Source organism: Patella vulgata, chromosome 7, assembly GCF_932274485.2.
Source record: "Patella vulgata chromosome 7, xgPatVulg1.2, whole genome shotgun sequence".
NCBI classification, from domain to species: domain Eukaryota; kingdom Metazoa; phylum Mollusca; class Gastropoda; family Patellidae; genus Patella; species Patella vulgata.
In genome coordinates, this window is record NC_065885.2 from 63,007,754 (window position 1) to 63,029,459 (window position 21,706).

At 37.8% G+C, this 21,706-nt stretch overlaps 1 protein-coding gene across 1 annotated transcript in view; it reads right to left on the bottom strand.

The window, feature by feature from the left end:
• LOC126827244 (inositol 1,4,5-trisphosphate receptor type 1) overlaps positions 1-21,399 on the bottom strand; it is a 33,985-nt gene extending 12,586 nt beyond the window's left edge. The window contains exons 1-13 of the mRNA XM_056102151.1: positions 21,375-21,399; positions 20,460-20,649; positions 18,511-18,779; positions 16,670-16,870; positions 14,489-14,599; positions 14,065-14,160; positions 13,383-13,448; positions 7,213-7,443; positions 6,442-6,634; positions 4,387-4,509; positions 3,605-3,777; positions 2,468-2,632; positions 740-932 (exon numbers count right to left, since the gene is read on the bottom strand). Coding sequence (XP_055958126.1) covers positions 740-932; positions 2,468-2,632; positions 3,605-3,777; positions 4,387-4,509; positions 6,442-6,634; positions 7,213-7,443; positions 13,383-13,448; positions 14,065-14,160; positions 14,489-14,599; positions 16,670-16,870; positions 18,511-18,779; positions 20,460-20,580 — 1,942 coding nt within the window. The 5' untranslated portion in view covers positions 20,581-20,649; positions 21,375-21,399. The remainder of the gene's footprint in view (positions 1-739; positions 933-2,467; positions 2,633-3,604; positions 3,778-4,386; positions 4,510-6,441; positions 6,635-7,212; positions 7,444-13,382; positions 13,449-14,064; positions 14,161-14,488; positions 14,600-16,669; positions 16,871-18,510; positions 18,780-20,459; positions 20,650-21,374) is intronic.
• Positions 21,400-21,706: the final 307 nt, after the last annotated feature.

Sequence of the window (21,706 nt, forward strand, 5' to 3'; positions counted from 1 at the left end):
CAAGTTGTGCGGCTGGCCAAAAAAAGGTTGACAACCACTTCTATAGTAGATCAAAGGCAATTAAGAGAGAGAGAGAAATGGGGTTTAACGTCAACTCGACACAAACTAGGTCATTTCGGGACTAACATATGGTTAATTTTATTTCATTAATTCGCTTGCACGTAGGTGTCTTTAGCAGTGGGAGGAAACCCACGAGGATGGACAGGCCACCCTACTCCTTGTCACGTACAACCGGGGATTCGAAACCACGCCAGTTGACTCAATGATAGGCTTTAACATACAGCGCACACGTGCTAACCATTCAGCCATCCAACCCTCCGAAAAATGAATATAATGAACATTTTAGTAGCGCTACAGTAAACTATAACATTTAATTCCAACTGTCTTTTATGTACAGGGCCACGGAATACAGGACCTCTGTTTTACATCCCATCCGAACGACCAGACACGCTCCTTGCCATTTCCTTCTATCATGCACCCACTAACAAGGGGGAAAATCACTCTGGAAAATTCTGGGGAATTTTCTCGACTGACACAGGGATTGAACCCTGGAAGCTCAGCGCTTTACTCGTTGAGCAATCTCTAGGGAATTTTCTCGACCAACACAGGGATCAAACTCTGGACCCTTTACTCGTTGAGCCATCTCTGGGGAATTTTCTCGACCAACACAGGAATCGAACCCTGGACCCTCAGCGCTTTACTCACTCCCTGATTCAAAATGCTAATATATAATACTAACTTGCAATTTGTTGAATGTCAAGAGATTCCACCTCCATGAGAAAGTCATCTTGGAAGAAGATGAAGCCTATGATTGAGAAGAGATAGATTAGAATAACAGCCAGAACAGCTGTCATGATGATAGATCGGCCATTTCTCGTCACAGAACGAATTACATTAACCAATGTTTCTTCTCGATACACGACATCCAATAGCTGAAAAAAAACCCAACAAGATTCATGGGATGCAAAATTCATGATTATAATCGATTCAAGGTTATGATTCAAGATTCCATATGATTCGAGATTCCAAATGATAGACGAAGGATTCAAGATTACAAATGATTCAAGATTTCAAATGATTTAAGATTCCATATGATTCGAGATTCCAAATGATAGACGAAGGATTCAAGATTCCAAATGATTCAAGATTACGATTCAAGATTACAAATATTTGAATGATTCAAGATTCCAAATGATTCAAGATTCCAAATGAGAAATGAATGATTCAAGATTCCAAATGATTAAAGATTACAAATGATATATGAATGATTCAAGATTCCAAATGATTCAAGTTTCCAAATTACATTTGATTCATGATTACAATTGATACATGAATGATTTAAGATTAGAAAGTATGTATATTCTCCTGGACAGCAAACTAATTCCATCTGTCAAAGATTTAACGTTAACGTGTACAACATGTTTTGCCCTACCCATACAACTAGATGCTTTCCTTGCCAGGCCCTCTGTCATGCACCACTGACAAGGGTAAATCACCCTGGAAAATACTGGAGAACTTTTGTGGCCAACACTGGGATCAAACCCAAAGACGGAGAGAGATGGGGTTTAACGTCGATTCGACACAAACTAGGTCATTTCGGGACTAACACATGGTTCAGTTTTATTTCAATAATTCGCTAGCGCTTAGGGTTTTTTAGCAGTGGGAGGAAACCGCAGGACCCGGAGAAAACCCACAAGGCTAGACAGGCAACCTTATTCCTTGTCACGTACAACCGGGGAATCGAAACTAAGCCAGTTGACTCAATGACAGACCTTATGATACAGCGCGCATGCACTAACCATTCTGCTATCCATCCTCCCTGGGATCAAACCCAAGATCTCCTGGTTAGTGAATCAGCGCGAACGCAAAATGGTCTGATGATACGAAGCGCTATTCACATATCAAAGGCTATTCGAGGCGGTTTAAGGAACCAAAATTTCAAATTGTGTCGGTCTTTCCAGGAGTGTAGCGCTATTAAAATATCACTTTTCTCTTATTTTCTTAAAGGAACTTTGGGTAGTCTATATTTACAGCGTTCAACGATAAATAATAAATTTTAGTAGAGAGAGAAAAAGAGAAATGGGGTTTAACGTCCTACTGTTCTGCTCCGAACTGGGCTAATGAAGACGGGCATACGCCATACAGTGTGCTATGAGGGAAATTTTGCCCTGACAGCGGCACTACGGCCTACTCTTATATCGAATTCCAACCGTCAAGGGATCTTTTACGTGCATGCCAATGTGTACACGGGACCTCGGTTTTTTAAATCCCATCCGAACGACTAGACAGCTGTCCTTGTCAGGCCCTCCGTCCTGCATCACTGGATGAACTTTCTGGGCCAATGCAGGAATCGAACACCGGACCTCAAGGCTAGCGAGCCAGCATCTTACCCACTTAGTCTCGGACCTCCCCTCACAGACGGAGTCATCCCAGCTTCCAAATTCAAACCAAATATAAAATAACGTACCAGTAAACTGTAGAAGAATTCATGAACACATAATCCCAGCATACACAACGTTAAATACAAACTATCATACATGAACTCAAAGTCGGTGATGATGTGTCGAATTGGTTTCGTGAATGTACCACGATTACCCATCAAACTTGTTAAAAATATCGCCTTGTTGATAACCTAAAATATTGAAAAAATCTCCAGATCTCTATTACAGTATCATTATTAAGAATTTTTATAATGTGCCATTTTCACAGACAGTACTGAAAGGTGCTTTACGATAATCAAATGGTAATATCATGAATGCATGAAATAAAAAGATCACAACTGTTCAAAAAAAAAATCACAAATGTTCAAAAAAAAAATCACAAATGTTCAAAAAAAAAAAAAAAATATTACAAATGTTCAAAATTAAAAGTAAAATATAAGTTGAAACCTAAAATATTTTGATAACGTACAAATCTCTACGGATACTACAAGGCTCAATATTCTAGAATAAATGACAGATTTATACATTCAAACCATTAAAGGGAAATGGTTGAAACCTAAAATATTTTGATAACGTACAAATCTCTACGGATACTACAAGGCTCAATATTCTAGAATAAATGACAGATTTATACATTCAAACCATTAAAGGGAAATGGTGTTTAACGTCCACTCGACACAGACTAGGTCATTTCGGGACTAACATATGGTTTACTTTTATGTCAATAATTTGCTTGCACGTAGGTGTCTTTAGCAGTGGGAGGAAACCGGAGGACCCGGAGAAAACCCATGAGGTTGGACAGGCGACCCTACTCCTTGTCACATACAAGTGATGATTCAAAACCATGATAGTTGACTTAATGACAGGCCTTATGATACAGCACACACGCGCTAACCATTCGGCAATCCAACCACCCTCTTATAAAAGATGGCAGCATCTTGTTACACTTGAGCAGCCAGCATAGATCAACATGTTGATGTAATATTTGTAGTTCACAAATTATTCCTATTGCTTAAAATGGCGCACCAGAAATCTAATGTAACAAATCTGTTATTTAGTAACATCCTTAACTACGTAACTTATATCTAATAAATCTCAAGGTCAGTTCAAGCTCATCAAAAATATCAAACGTTTATGGCTTTAAATTAATCTACATAACTTACATTTAATACGCCAAGAAGCCACAAAGTGGGTTCAAGACCAACCGAAAATATCAAACGTAAAATAGTTGACAATATCAGCACTCGGATTACACCAGGACTTGGTAACGTTATCACTATTGCCAAGGAAACCAACATGGCCGTCCACACTAACGTTGAAAGTCGAGGATCCAATTCTTGAAATAAAAACAAAAAAAAATAGTGCTTCTTCATGTATTAATAAGGTCATTGTGGGACTAACATATGGTTCAATTTTATTTCAATAATTCGCTTGTGCAGCCGGAGGTTAGACAGGCGACCTTATTCCTTGTAAAGCCTGGGATCGAAGCAATGCCACTTGGCTCAATGACAGACTTTATGATTTAAAGTCAACATATTAAGACTACTCAACCCTCAACTACCCTGTCCAACTTTAAGTGGTCGAGGCGAACCAGAAAGACTTGTCACTGACCATTCAATTTTGAAAATGAGTGTCCAATTCACAGGCGTTTAATTTCTCGATCACTGTTAAAAAATAAACAACCCAATTGATTATTGATGTATAATGATTAATTTTTGAACAATGGTCAGGAAATGAAATACTTGTAAATTGGACACTCATTATCAAAATTAATCAGTCAGCTTTAAACTGGACAAAAGTACAAATTAGATGATTTTGGGTGAATTTAAATGATTTTTACGAATCTTTAAACAAAGATTTGATTTTAAACGAATGTGAAAGAAATTAGTGCTAGATCCACAAGATTAAATGATACCCAGATTACAGTTGTAATTATCTAACTCACCTTTTTTTGAATCATCAAACGGATAAAACAAGGCCACTAATAGATTAATTATCACAGTAAAATTAAAGGACATGCTACCCCATAGTAACATGTGACTACTGAACCAAAATAACAACGGATTTGCTGAAAATAAAAAGTACAACTATTTACATTTCTGTCCCATTAAAGTAAAACAAAACAACTCAATTGATTATTGATATATAATGATTATTTTTTTTATAGGGGTCAGGAAATTAGCATATAAGTAAGGTATTTTTCACCACAGTTTTCAATTTCTAACATGTCTTAATCCCTTAACTGTGTAATTAATTTGACGTTAACTACCCCTTATTGCGTAATTAATTTGACGAAAAACGTCATATTTGGGCCTATTTTTTCCTGAATACAAATTTAAAACTAACAGTAAATAGAGTTGTCTCCCTTCGATTAGATTTCCTCGACCAGGCGTAATAATACGTCTTACACATGGTGAGATTATGTTCGAAGAATAGGTTGGGAAAATACCTCCAGGACGTTATATTACGTCCTACACACGGTGAGTGGCAGTTAAGGGGTTAATAAAACATGGACGGACGTCAAATATACCATTAAAACAAAGAGCAGTTCAATTTAAAAATGTTCTTGCTATAATAGACGTTAAATAGATAATGATAAACGAATATATTGAAAATTTCAGTCAAATAAAATTATTATGAGTGACTGCTTGACCATTTGACAAGATTTAGTCTTGATTGTCAAGCTCAATATCTTGACCAACAGAGGCTGGCTACATAAATAGATGTCTAAGTATAGAACATTTGAAGCCAGAAAAATGACATGCCATAGATAAATGGAAATGAAATGAGGTTTAACGTCCTACTGTTCTGAACCACCTCGGGTAATTACAGTGTGCTATAGGGAAATTTGGACAGGCCTACTCTCATCTCAAAATCCATTTGTTAACCCTTTCAATGCTAGACGTAAATCCACTGCCTGTGCTAGACCCTTTTTTGAGGAAAAAAGGGGAGTTGGAACTGAATGCCAAACAGTACTTATGGAAACTTTTATGAAAAATCTTTTTGTCTGTTGGGATGGGCATGAGGTTGGGCTAAGAGGAAAAAATAAAATTTTGGAAATTTGCATAATAATGTAGTCACGTGACGTCATGGTGGCCATTTTGGATTTCTCATTTCTCATTAAAGCTAACACGAAAACGAATTTTTCTCCATGAAATACTTATGAGATATTGTTTTTTTCACTGGATTCTGATAAAAGATATATAAAGTGAACAAAAATATCAATAGCAGCCACGAGCAATGCCACCACGAACACGCGCATCACGTCTCCCGCTGCCATGACCACATGCGGATTGCAATACCTTGTTTTCACTTTCACTTTCATCCCCAAGTATCACATTATTATCAATATAGTCAGTCAATAGATCTACACGTTCGGGACTCAGAAATTGCCTACGTCCTTTACGATCCAGCAGGTCAGCATTATTATCAACATCAGAATTATTGTCAGAATCTACTGCAGACACAGGGCTATCGTGTTCACATTGGGCTTGTTCATCATGCACGTGAGACACAGCCATAGGCGGAATGTCGCGCAACAAATCACTTCATAATACCAATCACTGTCCTCACTACTATCATTATCAAGTAACTGGAAACGAATTATGTGTATCACCCGCCTCGAAATTGTCCACGTGTTGGTCTGCACGACGTCATTCACGACTTCGTCGAGTGTGCATCGTCTACGTTGTCACTATGCACTCCGCCATTTTACAGTTTGCCGCTTTGAAACACATGGAAATGTGTTCTAGTGTATAGAAAAAACAATAGATGGTAATTGCAGTTACGGTACTAATTTTAGCGAGGGCTTTACTGAGTACACGGTAATACCGGGTACGCATATTTTAACGACATTTTATAATACCCGGTACTACCGGGTAGACACAATAAAAGGGTTATGGCTTCTTTTACATGTACACTAATGAGTACATAGCACTTTGTTTTTTCATCCCATCCGAACGACTATACATTTTCCCTTGCCAGATCCAAAAAAACTAACCTCGTAATTTTTTCTGCCACTGCATCTCTCTAAGTATATCTTCATGACGATCAAAGAAATCAGCCACCTTACTCCCTTGTTCATCTCTTTCTGCTGATTGGTAAACTTTGACCATCGTCTCCTCTGTTACATATTCACAGATTTCAGGAATAGGGAAGACAATTCTCTCCATCGTGCGATCCATACGGGCAATCTATAACAATATATCCAACCATACAAATTAAACTTGACAAAATATTCACCTACCATACAAACTTGACAACATATATCCAATCATACAAATTTGACAAGATATATCCACTTTCATTACTGGTCCAAGGGATGTGGTAAGAATGAGGGGGATGCAATGATGAGCTATGCGTCATGGTTTAGAGTTTTTGTACGCCCTTGAGTTTTTGCACGCCATTGAGTTTTTGCGCCCCCTCACACATGTCAAAACATCAAGCGGTCTGAAAGTAGTTTTCAACATTATAATCATAATGCTTAACCAGTTTCAAACATATACACATATACTGTGGGTCAGATATGCTAAAATCAACTCTAGCATGTTCAACACAGTCCAACACAGTACTGGGAGGGACTGCCATCCCAGCCCTCCCCGGCACGCACATATAAATATTGTTGTTTTGTTTTTTTATTGGAGCGGGGGACCGGGACAGGATCTTGTTTCTCATGGGTCACCACGCCCCCGGGGGGAGGGCAGTTGTTGTTGAGGAGGGGGTCTGTGTTTGAAATGGGTTATAGAAACCATAACAAATTTCTACCACTCACTTCAATCTGTGCCGTGTGTTTGGCATAAAATTCTAAAGCTTGGTCTCCATACAAGTCCGTTCCACTTGGTTTTAGAAGTTCCGAAAGTTCTTTATTATGTTGAGAAAGTTGATGAGCCAGGATAAATATATTGTGACCAACAGCTTTCGGGGATGCTTCTCGCTCTTCATCATCTTCTTCGTCATCTTCCACGGCATCTTCAGAATGGAATGCTTGCTTCGCTACATCAACCTGTATTACACGATAGATGTATAGAAGTGATATGAAATGGGGTTTAAAGGCTCAATACCACTCTTGTTGTAACTGAATAATATGTCCCAATCTTTATTCTGGTCAACAAATTGCACTATTTTACAATATTCCAATTAATTGATGATACAAATCTCATCTTAACACACCTAATTTTAAAAATTGGAAAAATTCAACTAAATGATTTGAAAAGCCTGACGTAAAGCTTTTCAAATGTGACTTGGATTTAAAAAAAATTTTGAACCCCCTGGACAAGTAAAATAGGATTTAATGGATAATTTACACAACAGGTAAGACACTAACACATCTAGTACTTAGAATAAGGCTATATTTTATTTTTTGGACCTGTCAAGCCAGCAAGTGTTATTGTCCCTTTAATGTCTGACTTTTCTGCACCGAGTGGGCTAATGAATAGAACTTATATATAAAGAATATCAATTTTTGACTTTGCTACACCAACCTTTGTTAAATAGAACAGAATAGAAATCAAATTTAACATTCTACTTTTCTGCACCTACTGGGCTAATGAAGACAGATTAATAAACAGGTGCCCGTTTCACAAACTTTTATCTATGGCTTCTTTTTTGTTTTACTATAAATATCACCTTTTAGTTTAACTAAATATCATTTGTGCTTGATAACGATAAGAGAATACTTGTCGAATTGTCGTGCTATACTTATAAACCAGTGATTGTATTTCCATATAAACTGTGTTGTGTTTTTAATGTGTTCAATCGCTAAATGCCACTCAAGGATTATAACTTTTAACTAAGATAAAATCCAAATTTTAGTAATTTGATTGGATAATATTAGTGCTTAGCCAATCAAAATTGAAGTATCTACTAAAATTTGGATTTTATCTTTAGTTAAGATTTCGAGAATATTAGTTTTTGGCTTAAAGCCACCGACCATCATTTGTGTGCATTATGAATCTCTTTCAAATTACAATAACGAATCTCTAAAAGACATATCAGTCCATGGGTGGTTTAATTACAATAACGAATCTCTAAAAGACAATAACAAATCTCTAAAAGACAATAACAAATCTCTAAAAGACATATCCCTCCAGGAATTGTTTAATTACAATAACAAATCTCTACAAGACATATCCGTCCAGGAGTGGTTTAATTACAATAACGAATCTCTAAAAGACATTAACGAATCTCTAAAAGACATATCCCTCCAGGAATTGTTTAATTACAATAACGAATCTCTAAAAGACATATCCGTCCAGGAGTGGTTTAATTCCGTTTAGCAGTCATTGTTTTTTAAGGCGAGCGATCGCTCTCGAGCGCCTGCTGCTCACCTGAAAGTCAACCAACGGGAGTTTTTTTACAAAGTCTTTGGGGGGGGGTTTATTATCATTTATGAAACCACAAATGACCCTATTACATGTAGTTATTGATCTTCAGAACCATTTCCTATACACACAACTAATCACTCTCCTTAATATCAGATCACTCTCCTTAATTTCTAAATCATTCTTATTGAAACTGGGAGAGCTTTTTTGTTGATCGAGGGGAGCTTTTTTTGGTTCTCCACTGAAATACAAGAAACAACGACTGGTTTAGTATTTACGAAGACATGATGAATTGAATATTTCCCAACGTTCTTCTTCCCCTGTAGATGATATATACAAGCCAGAGCCATCTGTAAATGTCGTGTAAAATCTTTTGATGATCCTATTTCTAATCCAATTGAATCAAAGCTGAGAGATAATATATAGTTGATATTTTGTTTCCGTTTTCTTAATTAATACTTTAGTACTTACACTACACGGAACAACCCAGACTAGCGCTCCTCAGAATGCCCAATATAGCCCTGTCATGAGCACAGCTGTGTGGCATGCAAAATGGTCCGATGATACGGAGCACTATTCAGATATCAAAGGCGAATTGAGGCGGTTTAAGGAAGAAAAATTTCAAATTGTGTCAGTCTTTCCAGGTGTGTACCGCTATCAAAATATCACTTTGTTCTAATTTCTTTTTAAGGAACTTTGGGTAGTCAATATTAACAGGATTAAACGATAAATAATCAATTTTAGTAGAGAGAGAAAAAGAGAAATGGGGTTTAACGTCGACACAAACTAGGTCATTTTGGGACTAACATATGGTTCAATTTTATTTCAATAATTCGCTTGCGCGTAGGGGTTTTTAGCAGTTGGAGGAAACCCGGAGGACCCGGAGAAAACCCACGAGGTTGGACAATTTTAGTACACTTTAGAATGGATTAAATGAAATGGGGTTTAACGTCCTACTTTTCTGCACCCACTGGGTGAATGAAGATGGGCTTACGTCATACAGTGTGATACGATGAAAATATTGCTCAGACACTGGCACTATGGCTTACTCCTATTTCAAATTCCAATTGTCAAGGGTTCTTTTATGTGCATGCCAATGTGTACACAGGAATTTCGTTCCATCTGAACGACAATACGTTGTCTTTTGTCAGGCGCTCCATCCTACACCTCGGTCCAGGAGGAAACATACCGGAAAATCAAGAGGAACTGAGTGGATTAACATTTTATAATAGTGAACCAACGATTGTTAATGGCACAACAAACTAAATCATTCAAATATGCTTGAAAAGTCAAAAATATGCATTATTTTAACATGAAGACTGTTGTTATTATGTTAACAAGTACATCCCAGTAGAAAAAGACCGTCATGCAGAATGAGATGAAGGACAAAGAAGGTGGAATAAATTAAATAAAAACCAATCCAAAGTTCAAATTGAATGATAAAAGTAATTTTTGGACTGAATTTTTTTTTTTATTTATTAAAATACCAGGGACCTATTTCACCAAATTTTAACTAAGATAAAATCCACATTTTAGTAATTTGATTGGATAATATTAGATTGATTTTAGTGCTTAGCCAATCAAAATTTAAGTATCTACTAAAATTTGGATTTTATCTAGTTAAAATTTTGTAAAACAGGGCCCTTTACATTTGATTGTCTTAACTAGTATATCAAAAACAAATGAAATGAAATGGGGTTAAACGTCCGACTGTTCTGCTCCGACCGGGCTAACGAAGACGGGCATATGCCATACAGTGTGCTATGAAGGGAAATTTTGCCCTGACAGTGGCACTATGGCCTACTTTTACATCAAATTCCACTGGAAAGGGATCTTTCACGTGCATGCCAATGTGTACATAGGACCTTGGGTTTCTTCGCATCCAAATGACTAGATAGCTGTCCTTGTCAGGCCCTCCTTCCTGCATCACTGACAAGGGGAAACCACGTTGGAAGATTGTCTTAAAGCCTTTATTTAACCTTTATTCTGGCATGTTCAGGCTTTAAATTAACCGATTGAATTTTTGAATACCTCCATCCAAACTAGTCTGGTGGTATTCAATATCAGAGAGATGGGGTTTAACTTCCACTCGACACAAACCAGGTCATTTTGGGGCTAACATATGGTTTAATTTTATTTCAATAATTCGCTTGCGCGTAGGGGTCTTTAGCAGTGGGAGGAAACCGGAGGACCCGGAGAAAACCCACGAGGTTGGACAGGCGACCCTACTCCTTGTCACGTACAACCGGGGATTGAAATATATTTTTAAAGATGCATTATGTAACATTATAATGTTCTTGTTATAATAGTTCCAAAATAGATAATTCAAAATTAACATATTGAAAATTTCATTCAAATTACTTTACTCGGATCAAAGTTATCACTGTTTGAAGTTTTCATTGTTTATTATCATAGGAACGTCACTGGTTAATCTAGACATCGCATCACTTTTCCATTTTTAAATTAAATCATTACATCTGTGCCATCCAATGTTCTAGAGAGTAGATTATAGGCTTGTCATGTGAATAAATGTCTAAATAATAACTTATATAACATTTGAAGCCAAAATAAAAACCTGTAATAGGCAGATTTAGCTCTTACATAATGCATCTCTAAGTGTCCCACACATAAAAAACTTGAAATTCTAATTTTACATCATTTAAATTGAGTGACAAGTTGGTTCTCCATCCGGTCAATTTCATTGCCACTCATTTAAAGGGGAAGACGAATGATTTTCAACAAGGTTTCAAACTTGACACAGGAAAAATTTGCCATGTTTTAAGGTTACAATATACATTAACCAATGACAGCGTTAAAATTGTACCGAAACTTACAAATGTACCAGTTATAATTGATGAGTTTTTTTAAAACATCATCTATAAAGTATATTGCAGCATGGAACAGGAGGGATGTTTTTATTTTGGTGCTTTTATTAAAGGACAACATTGCTAATTTACTTTTGACAACCATCATATTTCAAGACTCTACATTTATCTTATTAGGTTGTTTATAGAAATGTATGATTATCCAGTATCATTTATCTTATGTTGTTTATAGTAATGTATGATTATCCAGTATCATTTATCTCATCATGTTGTTTATATGATTATCCAGTATCATTTATCTTATGTTGTTTATAGTAATGTATGATTATCCAGTATCATTTATCTCCTGTGGTTTATAGTAATGTATGATTATCCAGTATCATTTATCTCATGCGGTTTATAGTAATGTATGATAATCCAGTATCATTTATCTCATGTGGTTTATAGTAATGTATGATTATCCAGTATCATTTATCTCATCATGTTGTTTATATGATTATTCAGTATCATTTATCTCATCATGTTGTTTATAGGAATATATGATTATCCAGTATTATTTATCTCATCATGTTGAATTGTTTATAGTAATGTTTGATTATCCAGTATCATTTATGATTGTTAATAACATTTATCAGGGTTGGGTACTTAATAATTGAGCCTACAGTACATTTTTATAAGGTCCTTTAATTAATCAGTGGAAATATGAATATGCGGTTATTATTGAGATTCTTTCTTATTTTTTTATAATTTTTAATAAAAATGGTTCATGAATCCCTTTTTAAATGATGCAGGAGTATCCGAAAACCAGAATTTTGTTTTTTTCATGACCTAAAGCAAATGTTTCGATCAGTTAGTGTATCAGTGTATTCAGATCAGTGTGGGTTCTACTTATCCTTATAACAAACAGTGTTCTTTATGAGCTAGGATCTGTCGATGACAGCCTTCTCGGAATTGTGATGTCATATGAAAAATTAAAATCTGTAAATCAATGCACAATTGTCCAAAGGACAAACATGCTAAGTGTCCTGTCGATAGTACTTGATGATAAGCATCAACCCCAGACCAAGAGTACTAAGTAAATGCAGCCAGTTCCTGATTCAAAAACATGAATATGTCCACACATCAGTATTTTTTTCTTTGAAATATATTGCAATACGCTTACGCTTAGCTGTATGGCAGTATATTTCAAAACAAATTTTCAGCTGCAATACACAGCCCTAACCTATTACAGTGGACGCTGTCAATTCCGACATCATAGGGGATTGATACAATATGTTGGATTAGATAGCATGTCGGAATACTCAATTGTCGCAATGCCGAAAGTATTAGACGTAGAGAACTGGAATCTGCTAAGGTTTGCCGAGTGTGTATTTGACGTGAGAAACTCAAATCAAATACCAAGCGCTCTCTCTTTACAAGAGATTATTAAATTATAGAGCTAATCAACAAAGACCGACACATGTTTTATGCTCACAGATAATTGATTGGTGATTGCTTGTCGGTTAACACCTACTGATTGAAGGCCGGATTATCCAATGTTAATTCAATGCAAATCGTGTGATGGGACCAATGATTAATGACATAATTCAGAATATTGAGAATACGGACTATTCAAAACTTTTTTGGTTGAAGTAATAAGGAAATAAATTGGGACATGAAAATAATGACAGATTTCACAGAATGCCGTAGTATTCAGATGTTGGAAGTGACAGAAGTCCACTGTATTATAAACACACATTCATTATTAAAATCAAGACAAAAACAAAACATCTACAGGCCAACCAGGAAATAAAAACCTTTAAAGAGTAGAATATATCGCCCTCTAATATTTCTTGTTTAAAAACTCGTTTAATTGAGTCCACCTGAAACAATATCATCATATGATTACTGGATCTTTATTCATAACAACTTGGAACTCAAATATTTTAAGAGAGCAGTCTTTTCATTGGCTAAGAGCTGAAACATGAATATTAATAACCTTTGTATTGAGCTTTAAGTGTGTGGGCAGTCATAGATCTAGTTGTCATGGTAAAATGTGCACAAGTCTTCTGTACAGAGAGAGAGAGAGAGAGAGAGAGAGAGCACTGATGTCATTTCGGGACATCCACTTGACACAAAATAGGCCATTTTAGGACTAACATACAGTATGCTATGAGGGAAATTTTGCCCGGGCAGCGGCACTATGGCCTACTCGTATATCAAATCCCAACTGCCAAGGGATCTGTAACGTGCATACAGGACCTTGGTTTTTCATCCCATCCAAACGACTAGACAGCTGTCCTTGCCAGACCTTCGGTCCTTCACCACTGACAAGGGGAAACCAAGTCGAAAAATTCCGATGAACTTTCTCGGCCAATGCAGGGATTGAACACGCAACCTCCTGGCTAGCGTCTCACCCCCTTAGCCACCGTGGCTCCTATTCATTTATTTATTAAGACCCTAAAGAACAGCGAATCTGGTTCCTAATAAAATACTTACTAATTGTTTTGGACTCATGTTGTAGAGGATTCTTTCTGCATTTTCACTATCATGTCGACTTTCCATAATGGCTAATAACAGCTTCGAGGCATTATTCTATATAAATCAAACAACATTTTATAATTAATCAATGTCAATGTTAGCTTGCGATATTTATTGGATTATGATCCAATTCGCTGTTCAACTTTCATCTTTGATTTTAATCATGAAATGGATAATCGAGACTGTTTTTTGTCGTACTGATTTTAGAAATGATGATGGAGGCTAGGCCGAAATTTCACTTACTTAATTCTTGGTTCAGAGTGGATCAATCTGACTGAAATTTTCAGCAAATTCCGTTTACATTATTTAGTTTTTAACCATTATAGTGAGAACTGCCAGCTCTTTATCTAATCTCCCATAATGTATGTTTAACTACACTAACCTTCAATTCTAGTACCAGATCCATTCGTTGTTTACCCAATGGGTTAATATCATTTAATAACAATGCTATAATTATATCTATACCATTACTCTCATGCATAGCTATAGCATTCTGTAATACATAATAACATATTAAATTATTAATCCCCAAGAATGTATTCAATCAAAGTGAAAGAAATGAAATGGCTTTTAACATACTAACATACTACTGTTCTGCATCAACAGGGCTAATGAAGACTACGGTCTACTCTTATATCGTATTCCAACCGTCAAAGGATCTTTTAAGTGCATGCCTATGTGTACAATGGACCTCAGATTTTACGTCCCATTCAAACGATTATCCATTGTCCCTTGTCAGGACTTTTGCCCTGCACTACTGACAAGGGGGAACCAAGCCAGAAAATTCCGATGAACTGGGGTTTAACGTCCTATTGATCAGCCCCAACTGGGATAATGAAGACGGTCATAGTCTTGAGGTCGTGGGGTCGTTTCAGGGGTTAGCCGCGAAAGTTCAGCGTGGATTTTGCAGCGTGGTTTTCCCTTGTAAGTGATGCAGGACGGTGGACCGGACAAGGACAGCTGTCTAGTCGTCCTATTGATCAGCCCCAACTGGGATAATGAAGACGGTCATAGTCTTGAGGTCGTGGGGTCGTCCCAGGGGTTAGCCGCGAAAGTTCAGCGTGGATTTTGCAGCATGGTTTTCCCTTGTAAGTGATGCAGGACGGTGGACCGGACAAGGACAGCTGTCTAGTCGTCCTATTGATCAGCCCCAACTGGGATAATGAAGACGGTCATAGTCTTGAGGTCGTGGGGTCGTTTCAGGGGTTAGCCGCGAAAGTTCAGCATGGATTTTGCAGCATGGTTTTCCCTTGTAAGTGATGCAGGACGGTGGACCGGACAAGGACAGCTGTCTAGTCGTCCTATTGATCAGCCCCAACTGGGATAATGAAGACGGTCATAGTCTTGAGGTCGTGGGGTCGTTCCAGAGGTTAGCCGCGAAAGTTCAGCGTGGATTTTGCAGCGTGGTTTTCCCTTGTAAGTGATGCAGGACGGTGGACCGGACAAGGACAGCTGTCTAGTCGTTCGGATGGGATGAAAAACCTAAGGTTCTGTGTACACATTGGCGTGTACGTAAAAGACCCCTTGGCAGTTGGAATTCGAAATAACAGTAGGCTGTAGTTTTGCTATCCAGGCAAAATTACACTCCTACCACACAGCATGGCTTATGCCTGTCTTCAATAGCCCAGTCAGAGCAGAACAATAGGACATTAAACCAGGGATGGGACGTAATTTTTTTACCCTCCGTATATAGGTCGAAACGGAGTATAAGATGAATGCCAGATTTCTGCTGAAAATTTTATCGATTCATGACCCGAAAAATACGGTAACTTTGGAAGAATTTGAAACAGTACGGATCGGCAGTAGTCGGCACGCTTTCATTCTATCGTATTACGACATCACATAATTTTGTAGGAATATTACTGACATAAATTTGAATACCGTACGGGAATTAAATATGAAAAATAACGAGGTGCACAAATTTTTTTATTACGTACAAATTTGAATATTTTGTTAAAACATGATTTTTGTGTGTGGTCTAAAAACTGCCTGCTTAAATAACGATAAGAATTATGTAACTTTATTTTCGGTAAAAATGTCTGACAAGAAAATTTTTGAAATCCAATCACTGCATTTAACCGAATTTCATTTAATTTCTGGAAATTTTTACCGGGCGGCAGTGTTTCACGTATTCTTCATAGAAATCCAATCGTCACAGGTACTTTTACATACATCGGTTTGCACTCAGTTTTACAGACCATCCTGTAGCACTGGCAATGGGATAACTGGCTGGAAAATTTCTAAGAACTTTCTTGGCCAATGCCTGTATTGAACCCCGGACCATCTGGTTGATGAACCAGAGCAGATCACAGTGTTTCCCCCAAACTATTTCTTATTCCACCTTCCAAAGGGTGTTTTATGTCCACGCCAACGTGTCTTTCATACTATCCAAACAACTAGACGCTGTTCCTTGACAGGCCCTTCGTCCTGCACCACTAACAAGGGGGAACCACGCTGAAAGATCACAAAACACCAGACCTTCTGTTTCAGTGCACTACACACTGAGCCACAGTGGCTCCCTGGGCTAAAAAAAAAAAGAAAAGAAAATTGTCCAGAACATTACCTGATTGATGTGACAGGGTCCCTGACAGTATTCTGTTAAACTTGTCAGGGCTTGATTAATCAAGCCTACATTATTAACATTGATATAAAGACCTAGTAGACCAAGTCCTCCAGTTGTACTGCCACAAATACAATCTAAGAACTGCAGAGTTTCACACACAAGATTGTAGCTGGTCTTATTATCCTGCTGTCGTAAGTTGTTCTACAAATATAAAATATATATATACGTATAAAATATATATATACGTATAAAATATATATATATATACGTTTAAGCGTTGGTCAAACTGATTAAAGAGGGAAATGAAATGAAATGAAATGGGGTTTAAAGTCCTACTGTTCTGCTCCTAACCTGGGCTAATGAAGACGGGCATACGCCATACAGTGTGCTATGAGGGAAATTTTGCCCGGACAGCGGCACTACGGCCTACTCTTAAATCGAATTCCAACTGCAAAGGGATCTTTTACGTGCACGCCAAAGTGTACACGGGACCTCGGTTTTTCGTCCCATTCGAACGACTAGACAGCTGTCCTTGTCAGGCGCTTCATCCTGCATCACTGACAAGGGAGACCCACGCCGGAAAATCTGGATGAACTTTCTCGGCCAATGCAGGGATTGAACAGATTAAAGAGGGAGAGAAATGGGGTTTAATGTCCACTTGAGACAAACTAGGTCATTTTGGGACTAACATATGTTGTTTTTGGTTGTTTTTTTTAAAAATTTATTTCAATAAATCGCTTGCGCGTAGGGTACTTTAGCAGTGGGAGGAAACCGGAGGACCCGGAGAAAACCCACGAGGTTGGACAGGGAACCCTACTCCTTGTCACGTACAACCGGGGAATCGAAACCACGCCAGTTGACAATCTTATTAAAACACAGATCCTATTTGGTTTTGGTTTTTATAGTTCTAAATTTTGTTTTATTTGTCTGTACTACACTAAGATCTGGAAGTGTTGTTAAATAACCTGCGTTCTCGATGGCGCGAGGGATTAGCCAATGAAACTATCTGTTACAGTGACCTATCTCTACAACTTGTCAGATCTTCATGTAGTGTAGGCCATTGAAAGTAAAAAAAAAACGAAACGAAATATAGATCTATGGTGTGGACAGAATAATAAACAAGCAGTTGCCATGCAAGATACTCCCACATTTTGCAAGGAATGGACGGAGAACATGCTAAAAAAGTGATTTTTCCAGGCCCTGCAACACTGACAAGGGGGGACCACGATGGAAACTCCTGAGGGATTGAACACAAGATCTCCAGGTTAGCAAAACAACATCTTACTCACTGAGTCCCTGTGGCTCACTTTTGATAATGAGTTGAACTATAATAGTTCAAGAACAGAAAAAGATGCATTATGTAAGTTGTAAAGTTTAGTTAAACAGCTGACCTTTCTTGTATTTAGAAATGAAATGAAATGAAATGGGGTTTATGATCCTACTTTTCTGCTCCCAACTGGGCTAATGAAGACAGGCATACGTCATACAGTGTGCTATGAGGGAAATTTTACCCGCACAGCGGCACTACAGCCTACTCTTATATCAAATACCAACTGTCAAGGGATCTTTTACGTGCACGCCAATGTGTACAAGGGACTTCGGTTTTTCATTCCATACGAATGACTAGACAGCTGTCCTTGTCAGGCGCTTCGTCCTGCATTACTGACAAGGGGGAACAACGCCGGAAAATCTGAATAAACTTTCTTGGCCAATGCAGGGATCAAACACCCAAGCTCCAGGCTAGCGAGCCAGCGTCTTACCCACTTACCCACTTAGCCACTGTAACCCCCGACTTGTATTTGGCATGTCATGGATTTTTTATTAATGTGCCATGTACATACCTGTAAATCTCTGTTGTGGTTTTCACATAAAAGTTGCAGAAATCGTAAAATTGGTTGCATCATGGATATCTGTGCTGTTAACTTCTTTTCTTCTTTCTCTCGTGTTGGTCTGTGATCTGCGGCATCATCGTGAACTATATGATTTCGTCCGTCCTCTCCGTCGTCTATGTGGCCCTGTGTTTGCCGTAACTGACCCATGGTTCGACTCGTAATGCTGGTTGATTCGTCAAACTGGGCACGCAATTCGTCGGTTATCATCCCATTTCCTGCTGAAATGGAAATTGAAATACTTGTATGATACTGTGTTGATATTGGCCTTGAGTCAACATTACTGCAGCTCAAAAAGAGAGAGAGAGAGAGAGAGAGAGATGGGGTTTAACGTCCACTTGAAACAAACTAGGTCATTTTGGGACTAACATATGATCCAATTTCATATCAATAATTTGCTTGCGTGTAGAGGTCTTAAGCAGTGGGAGGAAACAGAGGACTTGGACAAAACCCACGAGGTTTGACAGACGACACAACTCCTTGTCACGTACAACCAGGGAATGGAAACCAAGCCACTTGACTCAATGACAGACCTTATGATGCAATGCCCATGTTTTAACTATTTGACATTCAACCCCTCCAATGCAGCCCCAAATTACTGCAATCGATCCTAAATTTAAAGGGAAAACTTCACATTAAAGGGACAACCTAACTTTAAAGGGCAAACCTAATTTTAAAGGGGCAATATTTCAGATATAAATTTGTTGAGGACCATACACAGCAGAAAGTAGGACTGCAACGATACACAAACCTCACAATACGATATGTATCAAGGTATGAACCTCACCATACAATATGGACCTCACCATACGATACGGTACGTATCAAGGTATGAACCTCCAAATTTACTTTAGGAATAAAAACAACTACATGATATCTAATGGCGATGTGTCACATTATTAGCCACACGTTTTCCATCTGGAGTTTTTAATCCAAAATCTTCACATATCCATGATTTGTGGTTGCAGGACACAAATGTTTTATTGCCGGAAACCATCTCTTCAGGGGGACATAACTCTGCATGGTAGCCGAGTATCGTAAGAAAACGGACGGCTAAAAAAATCTGTATCATGTTTACCGAATTTAAAGCACCATGAACCAAACCGAGAAATGAATACTGCATTTTTTTTGTTTTGCTTTTTAAATCATACTTGTCCAGAAGAGTTTTGAAAGTTCCATTTAAAGTTTTATTCCCACGGAAATATTTGCAATAAATTTGGTCTATATGAAAGTAGAAAATACTGATTTCCCTGAAAAAAGCCCATATGTCATGCAATCGACAAAAATATAATGGTATTTGTATCCTACTTATAATATATAATTTTCCACCGTCCAATTCACGCTAAAATAAGTATTTAAAACCCATGTAAGAAAACATTCTCTAAATATTAACGGCAGCTAATCTCTCCACTCGGATTCAATCTAATTAATATGAGACTCGAAAAAAAAAAAAAAAAAAATAAAGCGTATGGGCTATACTATATACCGGAAAACACCGAAAAACATCAGAAAAGAACCGGAAAACACCATGTTATACTAAATGACGGAAAACACCGGAAAAACACTAAATACCGGAAAACACACTACATACCGGAAGCCACCCTAAATAGGTAACCCGGAGAAGGGCTATACTAAAAACCGGAAACTAACCCTAACCCTAACCCAGGCACACAAAGGACCAGGCTCCCGGTTACCTATTTAGGGTGCCAGGCTCCGGGTTACCTATTTAGTGTATTTTCCGGTATTTAGTGTGTTTTCCGGTATTTAGTGTGTTTTCCGGTGTTTTCCGGTATTCAGTATAAAATGGTGTTTTCCGGTTGTTTTCCGGTTGTTTTCCTGTGTTTTCCGGTATATAGTATTGCCGAAGAGTATCTCATTCACAAGTTTGAGTAGCATTTTACCTTTTCTATTATTTTTACCATGACTACCACCATGGGTCTCCTCAGAGGATTTCTTACTACTTAACGTATCACTTGTGTTAACTGTGATGGTATTCTTTATCTCTAACTCAGCTTCTTTCATACGATCGTAAAATGTTCGATAAAAGGTTTCAGAACTTTTATCATGTGACAAACGATTGTAGAGAGATGTCTGAAATAATAAACAACAAAAAAAACTGGAAAACATTATAAAAGGGGAAGAGAGAGAGAGAAATGGGGTTTAACGTCCACTCGACACAAACAAGGTCATTTCGGGACTAACATATGGTTTAATTTTATTTCAATAATTCGCTTGCGCGTAGGGGTCTTTAGCAGTGGGAGGAAACTGGAGGACCCAGAGAAAACCCACGAGGTTGGACAAGTGACCCTACTCCTCGTCACATACAACCGGGGATTCGAAACCACGCTAGTCGACTCAATGACAGGCTTTATGATACAGCACGCATGTTCTAACATACAGTGTGCTATAAGGGAAATTTTGCCTGGACAGTGGCACTACGGCCTACTCTTATATCGAATTCCAACTGTCAAGGGATCTTTTACGTGCACACCAATGTGTACACAGGACGTTGGTTTATTTTGTATCAGCTGTCAGGCCCTGTCATGCACCACTGACAAGGGGAATCCACACCAGAAAATCACAATGAACTTTCTCGTCCAACACAGGGATCAAACAAGCGATCTCCAGGCCAGCGAGCCAGTGTCTTACTCACTTAGCCACTGTGGCTCCCCGAAATATGTAAGATTTAGATAAAGACCCGGCAGTTGTCTTTGTAATAGCTTAGAAAATAGATGATGAAAAAAATAACTTTATTTAACCAATAAGAAAAGACAGTTACCTACAGTTACCTCACCCTAACAGTAGTAAACATTTACCTGTATTACAGAGTTACCTCCCTCTAACAGTAGTAAACATTTACCTGTATTACAGAGTTACCTCCCTCTAACAGTAGTAATCATTTACCTGTATTACAGAGTTACCTCCCTCCAACAGTAGTAAACATTTACCTGTATTACAGAATTACTTCCCTCTAATAGTAGTAAACATTTACTTGTATTACAGAGTTACCTCACTAAACAGTAAACATTTACCTGTATTACAGAGTTACCTCCCTCTAACAGTAGTAAACATATACCTGTATTACAGAGTTACCTCCCTCTAACAGTAGTAATCATTTACCTGTATTACAGAGTTACCTCCCTCCAAC